The following is a 14,262-nucleotide window of genomic DNA, read 5'->3' on the forward strand; positions in this document are numbered from 1 at the left end:
ATTTGTAGCAATTCCTAGACACCTTTTCTGATTTTTTGGCAGACTAATTGATTTTGTTGTTTTCTCCTCCCATGTCCTGTATTGCTTGGGGGTGAGATGTCAATTTCATTGGCCATTTCCTGCCACTCCCATTCTTTAGTTTAAATGCCTTGTAATATATGATTTGGATTTCTCACTTAGCATCCTCCTTCCTGCTACAGACAATTGTAGGCCATCCTTACCATAAAGTCTTTTACTGCTCCATACTCGACCCCAGCCTCCAATGTATGAAAACCACTTTCTGTACTCCAGGTTTTGAACCAGGAATTGAAATTAGCTCTATGCCACAGCTTCTCCTTTCCCTTTCCATGAACAGGTAATACTTCTGAAAAGGCAATAGTCTTTGCAGTGTGTCTTATCTTTCCTAGATTTTGGAAATCTTTTTGTACTTCAAGATACCATTTCTACTTAGGTCATTGGTCCCTAGATGGACGATAACGCTGATCTCAATGTTCCTACTTTCTTCAATGACTTGGACTATCTGGTTTAAATTTCTACTAGCTGAAGATCCTGGAAGGCATTTAACTCTTGTGTCACCATCAAAATGTGTTCCCAGATTGATTCCTCTGATGAGCAAGTCTCCCAACAGAAGCAGCTTTCTTTTATGACATTTGATTCTGTTGAAGGGCTTCTGGGTGCATTGGGTGACTTCACTTTTAGAAATCACTTCAATATCTATTGCTGGAATTTCTTCATTCTCCAATGCAAAAAAGGCCTTATGTAGGGGTAATAGTGGGGAGAGTGGTTGTCTCTTCATCACAGACCCTATTCTGCCACAGCCCACTGTTATCCAATTGCTCCTGGGGTTCTGAATCCTTGATGTCTGACATCTCTGTGGGAGTGGGGGTTGATGCACAGGATGCTGTAAGGTTGGGGATGGGTGGGTGTCTGTTTGTCACATGACTTGTTCTACCGGAGCCCACTGTAAAACATTTTTTCCTGGGTATCTGCAACCTCTGTGAGAGATGGGCGAGAGATAATGAATGGTTCAAGGAAGGGGAAGTTAATTGAAACCTGGACAATTTCTCCCTTAGATGAATCAGCTCCATTTTCATTGCAGACAACCTTTTGATTCTCCAAATGATAGCCTTGGGACATAAAGCACCACAATGGTTGCATTGAATGAAATACATTTTGTTAAATTATCACTAATTCCTTAAATCATATAGATAATATAAGATAAAATGTAGGCTCTAACAAAGATTTTTATTAGATATTTGAAGTAAAAACTAAAAATATTAGTGTTAGCCAGTAGAGATTAATAGGTAGAATATGAAAATCAGTTTTACAAGCAATATGACAGTTTAAGTTGTTATTATCTGAGATGTAAAGAGCTATGTACTGGGAGATGAAGTAATTGGAGCTAATTAACTAGGAGTGCAGGGAATACTATATAAGAAAAGTAACTCATATGGGTGGGTGGGTAGAGGTTGGGAGGGAGGGAGCTAAACAGTTGAGATTACTAACAGATTATTTTAGACTTTTAATCTTAGCAGAAGAAGCAGGTAAAATGCTCAATCCTCAGCCAGGTCACCATGTGCTTTGAAATACTGGCTCTAACTAGGTGTTCAGTTGCAAGTATCTTCATTGTGCAATTGCTAGGACTCCCTTCCCTCAGCGGGCTAGGAACACAGACTCCATGGCATCTTCAGCTCTGTCCAGCTCCGGGGCAGCAGCTCAAGCCCTGCAGCGAAACTCTGGTCTCCCGTATAACTGGCACCATTTTAAATTTAGCGTTGGCAGGAGTAACTGGGGAACTCTTCTGCCTCGAAGTCCCTGGGGAAAGGGGGAGGGAATCCAGAGCTCGGAATCTTTTTAAACTTTGGTGGTGGGAGGATCTACCTGAGGGAGGGGGAAAGGGGTCCTGAACAGTTGGGGCTACAGTCCCAATTAAAATGGAGCACTGTGGAGCTGGGAATATATGTCTATTAATGGACGTGCGCTAACCAGCCACAAGAACGCACATTCCCAGAGAGAACGTAGGCTTTACTGAGGGCCTAACACTCTTTAGTACATTCCGGATTTGCCATGGATTGCTAACACGTTAAAATCGATCTTTAGTAAATGGGCCAATTTTCTCATCTTTTCAAGCTCATGGCACCCCTACATTAACACAAAGGTTCTGTGGTGCACACCGACCTCCACTGAGCAGGCAGTGCCGACATGGAGAAGACTCACGGCCAAAAGAAGAGCTATGGAAGTGCTGAAAGCCCCATCAGTCTCTCTTCCAAATTTTTAAACAAAAGGAAAGGGGGTGAAGACACACGTGGACCTGTCACAATGGACCCAGCTCCCTCTATATGCAAGTGCAGAGCAAGGGGAGAAGTCAGCAGGGTGCAGGCAAGCCGGTTGAGCGACCGCCACTCAAAACGATTTACATCCAGGGCTCATTGAACACCCTCGCTCAGCCTGGGAATAAGACAAATGCTGGAAGGACTCCAAAAGAAGGCGGCTCAGGAGGGAGATGATGTGAAAATGCGTGCTGCGCCAAGCGGGGTTCAGTTATGCATATACTGTTCATCAAGTATTACCCTTCAGGAGCTCCCATACAGCTGGTGTCTCTCTTATTACCGCGCGGTACTGATCTGGATATGAGCGCCAGGCGGTGGTGACCTCCGGGGCGCGCCTGATCAAGTCTCAAGGCGCACCGGTTGGGAAACACTGCCGTAGAGTCTAAAAACGGAACACGCAAACAGGAGGAGTGCGGCCTTTTGTTGTTGTTGTGTTGATTTTTCTGTATTGCTGATCTTTTATTGACGTGAGTTTGGAAGTGAACGTGTTGGCTGGTGGCTAATTTTGTTTTTGCCTTTGGGTATGAATTGTTTACTTACTGTAAGGACTTAATATATTGTGACTATTGCATGATTGAGAAGTGACTTGTGACAGGCTAAAGGAGATGCCAAGAGTAATAATGAGTATTTATGTAACAGTGCGCTTTTATCATTTCAATACTGCAAAAACACGCAGCTCGCCCCTCCACGGGGGGGTGGCTGACATGACAGCACATTTCTAGCACTTAAACTGCATGAGGGCTTTCAAAGGGCTGATGATGAAGGAACGGTGCTGCTTATATTATTATTATTATTATTCAATTACAGTTAGGTAAATTGAGGCACAGGGAAATGATCACTTTTATGTTACTGCATTAGCTGCCTTTTTATTGCCAATTAAATAGCTAAACTCTCCTCCCCCTCTTCCCCCACCCAAAAAATTAAAAAAAAAAACAACTTATGATTACACGTCCCCAAGGTATGCAAAGTGTTATGAACGGTCTAGAAGCCTCCCACATCACAGAATGGAGCCACTCCAATCTCCAAATGCTACAAACTGATCAGGAGCTCACCCTAGCCAGGGTAAATGCATGCTGGGGATTTAATTAAAACTGACGAGATCAATGTACTTAGCCATTGGTTATTACAAACTTGTGGCTGGCATCTGTTATTTGAGGCGTAGGGTTGCCTAAATGTGCAAAGGGACAACTCTGATCAGGCAGCAGTGCATTGTGGGGAAGCATCAGGATCAGCGCCTGAGGGTTGGAGTCGGGGGGGGGGCCCCCCGATTGGAAGCTTTCCTTAACTTTTCTTTTCTTGTCGCAGGAGCTATGGAAATCCACGTCCCTGAGCTGCCCGTGGTTGCTCTTTTTGGAGAGGATGCCAGCCTGGACTGCTCCTTCACCCCCGATACCAACTTTAGCTTGTCGGACCTCAGTGTCATCTGGCAGCTGACGGACACTAAAAGGATAGTGCACAGTTTCTCACAGGGCCAAGACCAGCTGGAGAACCAGGGCAGTGGGTACGTGAACCGGACGGCGCTCTTCTACGACCAGCTGCCCAAGGGAAACATGTCGCTGCTCCTGCGCCGGGTGCAGGTCTCGGATGAAGGAAGCTTCACCTGCTTCGTGCGAGTCAAGAATCACAGCACGGCTGCCGTCATGCTTCAAGTGGCAGGTGAGCAAAGGTGGAGAGGCTTGCAAGGCACCGAAGAAATATATACAGACAGAGAGAGCAAGGGAAGGGAGTGCACCCCAGGGGAGGGGAGAGGGGTGGGGAAGAGCCTGAGAGGGAGAGAAAGGAAAGTCAGAGGGGGGTGGCAAGTGCACCAAAGAATTTTGACCTTTGAATTTAATTGTTGTGACAGCTTTATATACCTCTTGCTTTGGGAAAACAGGCAGAGCTAGCTTGTATAACAAACTTATTATAAAGAATCGTTATTGGTCCTATTGTTTGTTTTATTTATTTATTTAGAGATTTTTTATATACCGTGGCACGTTACTAACATCACCTCGGTTTACAATGAACCATAAATCAGCAACAAGCTTTACAATCAATTGAGAATAGAATAAGCATATATCAAATGAAGTCAATAAAAATCGCAATAGCACAAACATATAATACAATTGAGTGTAGCCTATCAGGGGGGGGATCATCTCCTAGGAGAAACTGTGTATAAATAGGTACTTTCAAAACGAATGCAGTAAGAGGAGTAATAGATTGAGATCTATTTGGAATGGGGTAAGATATTGTATGAGAATACAATTATATATTCAATTGATCTTTACCAATATGAAATAACCGTTGAGGTAAAGGGTGTGAAGGAGAGGAGAAGGTGGGACGGCAGAGCTGAAGAGGAGGTGACCATTATGTATAGGGCTTGTCTGAAAAGCCAAGTTTTTAAGTTTTGTTTAAATTTCTTATGGCCGGGCTCCTGGCGCAGGTCTGTGGGCATTTTGTTCCAAATGTTGGTTCCTGCTATGGTAAATGATCGTTCTCTCGTTGAAACGTACTTGATGTATTTGAGAGAGGGCGTTTGGAGTTTGGCTTGGTGCATTGTTCTTGTTGGTCTATTTGATTTGTGGAAAGTGAATTGGTCAGAGAACCATTGCATATCTTGGTTGTAGATGGATTTGTGTATGAGGGTAAGGACTTTTACTCTCTCCTTTTCTCCTTTTAGCTCCATATTCAAAGCCAAACCTATACCTGGATCCCAACAAGAACCTGAAGCCGGGAGACCTGGTGACTGTTACATGCCACACTTTCCGCGGTTACCCAGAAGCCCTCATCACGTGGCATGACAGGCTGGGGAATAACATCACGGAGAACGTCACCACCTCACAAGTGGCCAACGAAGAAGGACTCTTTGATGTGCAGAGCATCTTGAGGGTCATCCTGGAGCCTAATAGCACTTATAGCTGCCTGGTGAAGAACACCGTGTTACAGGAGGAGGCACATGCCACGGTCACTATCACAGGTCAGTGCTGGGTGGGTGTCCCCGTGTTACAGGAGGAGGCGCATGCCACGGTCACTGTCACAGGTCAGTGCTGGGGTGGGTGTCCCCGTGTTACAGGAGGAGACGCATGCCACGGTCACTATCACAGGTCAGTTCCTGGGTGGGTGTCCCCGTGTTACAGGAGGAGGCGCATACCACGGTCACTGTCACAGGTCAGTGCTGGGGTGGGTGTCACCGTGTTACAGCAGCAGGCGCATACCACGGTCACTGTCACAGGTCAGTGCTGGGGTGGGTGACCCCGTGTTACAGGAGGAGGCGCACGCCACGGTCACTATCACAGGTCAGTGCTGGGTGGGTGTCCCCGTGTTACAGGAGGAGGCGCACGCCACGGTCACTATCACAGGTCAGTGCTGGGTGGGTGTCCCCGTGTTTACAGGAGGAGGCGCACGCCACGGTCACTATCACAGGTCAGTGCTGGGTGGTTGTCCCCGTGTTACAGGAGGAGGCGCATGCCACGGTCACTATCACAGGTCAGTGCTGGGGTGGGTGTCCTCGTGTTACAGGAGGAGGCGCATGCCACGGTCACTATCACAGGTCAGTGCTGGGGTGGGTGACCCCGTGTTACAGCAGCAGGCGCATACCACGGTCACTGTCACAGGTCAGTGCTGGGGTGGGTGTCCCCGTGTTACAGGAGGAGGCGCATGCCACGGTCACTATCACAGGTCAGTGCTGGGGTGGGTGTCCCCGTGTTACAGGAGCAGGTGCATGCCACGGTCACTATCACAGGTCAGCGCTGGGGTGGGTGTCCCCGTGTTACAGGAGCAGGTGCATACCACGGTCACTATCACAGGTCAGCGCTGGGGTGGGTGACCCCGTGTTACAGGAGGAGGCGCATGCCACGGTCACTATCACAGGTCAGTGCTGGGGTGGGTGTCACCGTGTTACAGGAGGAGGCGCATGCCACGGTCACTATCACAGGTCAGCGCTGGGGTGGGTGTCACCATGTTACAGGAGGAGGCGCATGCCACGGTCACTCTCACAGGTCAGTGCTGGGGTGGGTGTCCCCGTGTCACAGGAGGCGGCGCTTGCCACGGTCACTATCACAGGTCAGTGCTGGGGTGGGTGTCCCCGTGTTACAGGAGGAGACGCATGCCACGGTCACTATCACAGGTCAGTGCTGGGGTGGGTGTCCCCGTGTCACAGAAGGAGGCGCTTGCCACGGTCACTATCACAGGTCAGTGCTGGGGTGGGTGTCCCCGTGTTACAGGAGGAGACGCATGCCACGGTCACTATCACAGGTCAGTGCTGGGGTGGGTGTCCCCGTGTTACAGGAGGAGGCGCATGCCACGGTCACTATCGCAGGTCAGTGCTGGGGTGGGTGTCCCCGTGTTACAGGAGGAGGCGCATGCCACGGTCACTATCGCAGGTCAGTGCTGGGGTGACCCCATGTTACAGGAGGAGGCGCATGCCACGGTCATTCTCACAGGTCAGTGCTGGGGTGGGTGTCCCCGTGTCACAGGAGGAGGCGCTTGCCACGGTCACTATTGCAGGTCAGTGCTGGGATGACCCCATGTTACAGGAGGAGGCGCATGCCACGATCACTCTCACAGGTCAGTGCTGGGGTGGGTGTCCCCGTGTCACAGGAGGAGGCGCTTGCCACGGTCACTATCACAGGTCAGTGCTGGGGTGGGTGTCCCCGTGTCACAGGAGGAGGCGCTTGCCACGGTCACTATCACATGTCAGTGCTGGGGTGGGTGTCCCCGTGTTACAGGAGGAGGCGCATGCCACGGTCACTGTCACAGGTCAGTGCTGGGGTGGGTGTCCCCGTGTTACAGGAGACGACGCATGCCACGGTCACTATCACAGGTCAGTGCTGGGGTGGGTGTCCCCGTGTTACAGGAGGAGGCGCACGCCACGGTCACTATCGCAGGTCAGCGCTGGGGTGGGTGTCCCCGTGTTACAGGAGGAGGCGCACGCCACGGTCACTATCGCAGGTTAGTGCTGGGGTGACCCCATGTTACAGGAGGAGGCGCATGCCACGGTCACTCTCACAGGTCAGTGCTGGGGTGGGTGTCCCCGTGTCACAGGAGGAGGCGCTTGCCACGGTCACTATCACAGGTCAGTGCTGGGGTGACCCCGTGTTACAGGAGGAGGCACATGCCACGGTCACTATCACAGGTCAGTTCCTGGGTGGGTGTCCCCGTGTTACAGGAGGAGGCGCATACCACGGTCACTATCACAGGTCAGTGCTGGGGTGGGTGTCCCCGTGTTACAGGAGGAGGCGCAATGGGCAAAAAACCCCCTTAAACCTTGTGTCCCTGGCCTTGGGTTGCAGAAGCACGATGAGCGGGGTAAATTTAGCAAGTAATATTAAAGCAGAAGTGAGAGAGAGAGAAAGAACAACAAATGTGGGGAGGAGGAGGGAAAGTGGAACTTAAAGCATTCGGGCAGTTTATAATTGAATTGATGCTTGCCATGCGGTAAAACGATAAGCCAGTCTGTAATGGGGATGGTCTTTCGCACACTGTTACTTAGCGAATGCCGATTCTGGGCTTGGCACGGGCAGCGTAATCACTGGGCGAAACCTCACCTCGGGCAGCGGTTGCTTTTGGCTCCCTGACTGACTCAATATGATGACGGAGCGCCCAGGGCCGTCACCCTTCCTGCCCGTACCTTGCAGTGGCCCTGGTCATGGGTTCCTGGCCCCTGCTGGATGTTAGTGCCGGGATGAGCTGCGCGTGTGTAAAACGCAGCAGGAGCCACGGGAGCCACGCTGAGACGTTCCACTCAGAAGTACAGGACCAGGCAAACGGGGGAGGCTTTTCTTTTATGAGTTATAAAATTAGCCTTTCCTGCTTTAAAAATAGCTATCCGTGTGGACTGGGCATTACTTTAGGGCCTAAGGTATGGAGCAGTATTGTTCCTTTAACAATTTCTTTATGGAATGCACTTCATTGCATCAAATGTTAAAATACAGTGGAAGGCTTTCACATGAATACATTATAGTTTTTGGTCCACAAACCTTTAGCATGCTGTGCGTACTACAGAGCCTTTTCTTAAATGAATAACGTTTGAAGGAACTGTTGCATAGACATTTTTTTTTATGCACCGGGTTTCCGTGTTAACACTTTTTTTTTTTAAGTCTGGTATGTTCTCCGCTTTCCCCCTCTTATCTCTTCCTGTTGGGTCCTTTCTCTCTCCCTGTTCACACAACCCTCTCCTCCTCAACTCATGCTTCGAGCCATCAATCCATGCATCTCTTGGCCATGGCCTCATAAACTGCTTCCTTCCCCAAGAAAGCAACATGTGACTCACTTTAGAAGAACCAATGAATGAGCATCTTGTACAGAGGTCCTGATGATGACCGGTGAAGTGGTCTGATTCTGGGCCGCTGCGTCTCGCCCAGCCCGTGGGGTGCCACGTGTGAATGGCGAGGGGAAGGGAGTCCGATGGATCCGGGGTTCCAGTCTCATGTTAGTCCTTGGCAATCCCCCCAGCACTGAGTTGGTAGTACTTTTTATTTTTTGTCTAAGATCAAATGTAAGATCAGAGCCGCGAGCTGAAAACAGTCTCATTTTGGCCGTTTGGCAGAGATTTAAAGCCCGTTTAATATTGGAGGTAGGGGAGGGAATTAATGTCCTGCTGCTTGACCCATTTGGACCCTTGTCAAAGTTGGAGAATTGAAACTCCTATTTAAAAAAATAAAATAAAACACTGATTTTGATGTGATGAGAGGGGATCGGATTACTGATGACTTCTCGTTCCTATTCTGTAGCTCTAATGCCTACCTGTTGTAGCAGGAGCGGAGATTCCAGGAATTGCTATCGATTCCTGGATCTCCAGGAAAACGCTAGAAAGCTTGGGTCCTCACTGTTTTACTGCTTTAGCTCCTCCCATTCAGGAAGCCTACAGGGAGCAGGAGGAGAGTTGCTGGAGAAGGTTGGAGAGTAATTTGTTATGTTTTCTGCTGTGCGCACTCTGCTCTAATCTCATCCCCTCTCCTTCCTCAGGAACCATTCAGGGAATGGGGGTGAAGGTGGGGGGGTGAGCCCGGAGAACACACTACAGCATGTGAGGAGAAACTGGAGAGGGGCTGTGACAGAGACAGCTCAGTCTGCAGCCGATTCCAGGACAGGACTCAGCCTAGGGTAGAGTGAAGGTGCACAGGTCAAGGAGCTGTGACTTATGGGGAGGTTGAGAGGAAAGAGAGTACTGGGGGTCAGGGATGCTGGATTGGGGGGGGGAATTGGTGGTGGGTTGAGAGAGGGGGGAGAGAGTGGATTAATCTGATATACATAATTCCTTCCCCACCTCCTGCTAATCAACAGCAATCTCAGGGTGACCATAACTCAAAACCTGCCAGGTATGAGCAGGAGGTCGTCGTAGGAGGAAGAGAAGAGTCTCAGTAGCACAGACAGATTCCTCTGGCATCTCCCAAAGCTGCTGCTGCTGCTTTTCTTTCTTCTCATTTTGCTTCTGTTCATCGGTCTTATTCTTCTCCTGTTATCAAGGGAGCCGGATCCTGTGGCACCTGGGGGGATGCCTAGAAACAGGTTGGGTCAGCTCTGGCTGCCCGCTGATATTTCTTCGCGCTCGCCTTTTCATGGGTTATAAAACGGAGACTGGGCCTGGGAGATGCCACGCGGTCTGGTCTTTAATGTTCTCCCAGCTGTTCTCTTGTCATGGGCTGTCTGGCACGTTATGGAAATGAGACCAAAACGGAAACTCTGGTTACTGAAGCACAAAAGCTTCAGTCAAAATTTTTTTTTTTTTTTTTAATAATATTTTAATTAGTCTGATGTGAGCCAGAATCGGTGCAATACAGAGCCTGAACAATTTTGAGTACAAAATGTATACAGAGGACTTGCAGGTGGGTGTTAAATTCCAGCGGCTTCAGCTGATGATCGGACTTGGCGTTCATGATCGCAGGGCTCAGGGTGGAGGGGGAGATGTGGTATGCGTGGCCCCCCTGCTGAGGACGGTCACTGCAATGGCCAGGCTCAGTGAGATGGAAGGGGATGTAATCCAGGGGGAAAAAATCCATCCCGAGAGTCACGAATCGAGGCTCCCGGCAGCGTAACCTAAGAGAGGCTGCTTCCCATTGAGCTGGAGGCACAAGGAGCAGGAGGGAGCTGCTCGGCCAAGGAAAAGAGATACAATAACGTCAGAAATCAAACGCATATTCTCTGAATGGCAGCTGGCGTTGCTTTCCACACAGTCACCTGGAGGGATATGTACAGCCGAGTAGGGTTCACTCTGTACCCTGTAACTTATCAGGGCCTTTCTATGGGCGGGGGGCAGATTTGGCTGGCAAGATTGCACTGAGACACTGGAATGAAGTCTCTCTCTCTCGCCCCAGGGGTACTGCAGAGAGGACCCCAGTTTAACGTCACATTAGGAAATCGGTGTGCGCTGGCGCACGGTGCTCCCTAACACGAGGCGGAGCGCTGGGGTTCAGAGAGGGTAAGACTGAGTCCTACTGAGCCACCGGCATCCCTGGTGGTTTGGGAGGGTTTTCCATCTGATTACTGCCTAGGCTGATCCCTGCATCTTCTGAGACGAGGTGGGATGAGAGCCCAAGGTCATGGGATCACATGGCAGGGTCAGTTAGGAACCGTAGGTACCGGTAGATACAGGGCAACATCAGCAGGGGCAGGAAACGAGGCCGAGTGCTCTCCAGCTGTCCGTTCACTCGTCGGCAATCTGGAGCGCCTGCTGTGACAAATTCCCCTGCCTAGAGAAGTGATGAGGGCCGTGTCGGAGGCAGAGGGATTGAGAGCTGGCGTCTGCCCTCATCACGAGGGGGGGAGAGAGGTCAGCGGTGGGAGACACCGTGCATTTGTTTACCAATTTCATGTGCGCCTTTGAAAGCCGAGAAGGTGTCCTAGCCCTTACGGGCAGGAATAATGAATGGAAAGAGATTACTTTTGCAATTTATGTATCCATCTGTCAGATATGAGTCCCTGTAATGGAGTAACAGAGCTCTTCAGCTGTCACTGCCATGCCCTTAAGATCAGGCTCTTGAAAAATCTTGTGTGTTTAAAGTGACATTTTTTTTTTTAATATGGTGGGAGAGAATATGTGGAGTAAAATTTGATAGTATTTTATTCAGGTGGTGCCATTACAATGTCGTGCAAGGAAGTCTACAGTATTCACAAATTTGGCAGAAGTGTTTCCGAACATCGTTATCCGGCACTGATAGAATCATTGCTTTCAGTTCACTCTCGACACTGCCAATAATGATTATAAATAAAGTGACAATCTGGTTTTTTCTTTGACATAATCGTAAATTGAGTAAACAGAACTCAATACAATAGCAGAAGTTCTGAATATTGAAATTATCAAAATGGGACATGCCCTGAATTCTTGATGAGCAAGCCTGTAGAGCGAGATCTGCAAATGTTTTGAAAAGCATATCCTAATTTATATGCAGATCTTTCCAGAAATTCAATCTATGCTGGAATGGTGAAAGGAATAGCTAATATAAAAGTTCTGGAGCAATTTATCTCTGATGATCAATATTTTGAAGGCAATCGCCTTGCTATCAAATGCTTTGTAATCACGGTTTACAATCTTTGGAAAAAGCCAACAAACTTATATGTTGCACAATAAGAACAATTAAAGCTTTAGGAGAAGTACAACTACTATTACTTAACATTTATATAGCACTACAAGACATATACAGCAGTGTACAAACATAGTAAAAGACAGTAAACACAAAGAGGCATATGTACCATTTCACAATAGCAGTGCAAAGTGTATACAGATTTTGTGCAGAGGGAGACGAATTCAAAGTGTAAATTGGTAACGTAACAGCCAGGCTTTTAGCAACAAGTCACCTTAATTGAAAAGTCAGAATGAATCATTCAATCGCATGCAATACGAAGACCTTTCTGATTTATTGGAGCCAACATGGCTAGAAAGTGAAAAGAAACTGAAGTAGCTGCAAGAGTTAGTGAAATTTGAATGTGACGTTAATGACGTCGTTGCTTTTGCCAGGCAAGTCTCAAAATCCAAGAATATTCCTCTTCCACCTGCTATTACAAAAAAAAGAGAAGAGCGGAGTACAATTGCTATCAGCAGTGCAGAAGCAGAACAAGACTTTAGTGTTATGAACGATAAAGCCACAACCAAAAGAGACAAATTTTCTGTTGACCATGTTTCTAGTCTGATGACCATAAAAATATTGGGGAGACCTTTAGCAGATTTGGATGCTCTCTTTCATCAAGGCCTTGCTTTTATAGTCCTCATCTAGAGTTCAATGTGGAGCTTACTCAACAATCAGCTAGTGATATGGAAACTTTTTAAACCTGTTGACAATTTTCTAATTTCTTTTTCTTGAAAAATGACCAAAGTGAGATCCAGATGTGTGATGAGAGTTCCCATGTTTATTTTTCATTTTTGCCTGGACTTTTTTTGTGCTTATTGTTGTTTTAGCTCCAAAATAGAAAGGAAAGGTGAGGAGCTATCCCCCTAAGCCTCCATTGCCGAGACAGGAGAAACAGATTCTGTTTTTCTCCTTTGCTCTCCACTTCTCTGCTTCAGGTATAGCCCTGCAGTAACCCCAGCCTGCCAGTATTCTCTGTCTCTATCAGATGGTGGACGTGCATCTCCCTATGGGGATTGCTTTGAGTTTTTTGGAAAGAGAAATTTGACTTAAGGAAAAGAAAGCCCCGCTCTACTGCAGTGATACCAAAAGGTCCCTGCCCCAGTTGAGAATTCCTGGGGTGATTTCCGTGGTATCTCAGAGGTGTTCCTTGGTTCGGTAGCTTGGTTTCCTGGCATGGATTTAGCTGCTTGTTCAGCTGAAAAGCAGCGGGTGCAAGAGGCCAAGCATGGCGGTGACGGCAGATGCCCTCTCCCCTTCCACAGCCAGAGACCATCTCTGTACTCAGCCAGTAAGCACTGAGCTCAGGTAAGGTTAAAAAAAAAAAAGGGTGAATGTTTTACCTTCAGATACAGAGATAGTTAGTGGGGTTTTTAGGACTTCCTTCTGTCTTCATGCTCTGCACTCTGCCCCAACGTTCGTTCCCACTCCTGTTGGGGTTGAGAAACTGGGCAGCCTGGTGGGTTGAGCAGCCCTGGTGGGCTAGGCCCTGCAGTTAGGCTTTGTGCTTGCATGCTGCGTGGTAGGCCACGGTGGCATTTTCGTGCACTCCTGTACATAAGAACATAGGAAATTGCCGTGCTGGGTCAGACCAATGGTCCATCAAGCTCAGCATCCCGTTTCCAACAGAGGCCAAACCAGGCCACAAGAACCTGGCAATTACCCAAACACTAAGAAGATCCCATGGCACTGATGCAATTAATAGCAGTGGCTATTCCCTAAGTAAATTTGATTAATAGCCGTTAATGGACTTCTCCTCCAAGAACTTATCCAAACCTTTTTTGACCCCAGCTACACTAACTGCACCAACCACATCCTCTGGCAACAAATTCCAGAGCTTTATTGTGCGTTGAGTGAAAAAGAATTTTCTCCGATTAGTCTTAAATGTGCTACTTGCTAACTTCATGGAATGCCCCCTAGTCCTTCTATTATTCGAAAGTGTAAATAACTGATTCACATCTACTCCTTAAAGACCTCTATCATATTCGGCCTTAGCCGTCTCTTCTCCAAGCTGAACAGCCCTAACCTCTTCAGCCTTTCCTCATAGGGGAGCTATTCCATCCCCTTTATCATTTTGGTTGCCCTTCTTTGTACCTTCTCCATAGCAACTATATCTTTTTTGAGATGTGGTGACCAGAATTGTACACAGTATTCCAGGTCCGTTCTCACCATGGAGCGATATAGAGGCATTATGACATTTTTCGTTTTATTAACCATTCCCTTCCTAATAATTCCTAACATTCTGTTTGCTTATTTGAATGCTGCAGCACACTGAGCCGATGATTTTAAAGTATTATCTACTTTGATGCCTAGATCTTTTTCCTGGGTGGTAGCTCCTAATATGGAACCTAACATCGTGTAACTACAGCAAGAGTTCTTTTTCCCTATAT

At 48.0% G+C, this 14,262-nt stretch overlaps 1 protein-coding gene across 3 annotated transcripts in view; it reads left to right on the top strand.

Annotated features, from left to right (window-relative positions):
* Positions 1-14,262, top strand: part of CD276 (CD276 molecule) — a 122,986-nt gene that overhangs the window by 40,809 nt on the left and 67,915 nt on the right. For all 3 annotated transcript variants that reach the window (XM_029575161.1, XM_029575162.1, XM_029575159.1), the window contains exons 3-4: positions 3,636-3,986; positions 4,990-5,286. In XM_029575161.1, the coding sequence (XP_029431021.1) occupies positions 3,636-3,986; positions 4,990-5,286 (648 nt within the window). The remainder of the gene's footprint in view (positions 1-3,635; positions 3,987-4,989; positions 5,287-14,262) is intronic.

The sequence above is a fragment of the Rhinatrema bivittatum genome, chromosome 13 (genome assembly GCF_901001135.1).
Source record: "Rhinatrema bivittatum chromosome 13, aRhiBiv1.1, whole genome shotgun sequence".
NCBI classification, from domain to species: domain Eukaryota; kingdom Metazoa; phylum Chordata; class Amphibia; order Gymnophiona; family Rhinatrematidae; genus Rhinatrema; species Rhinatrema bivittatum.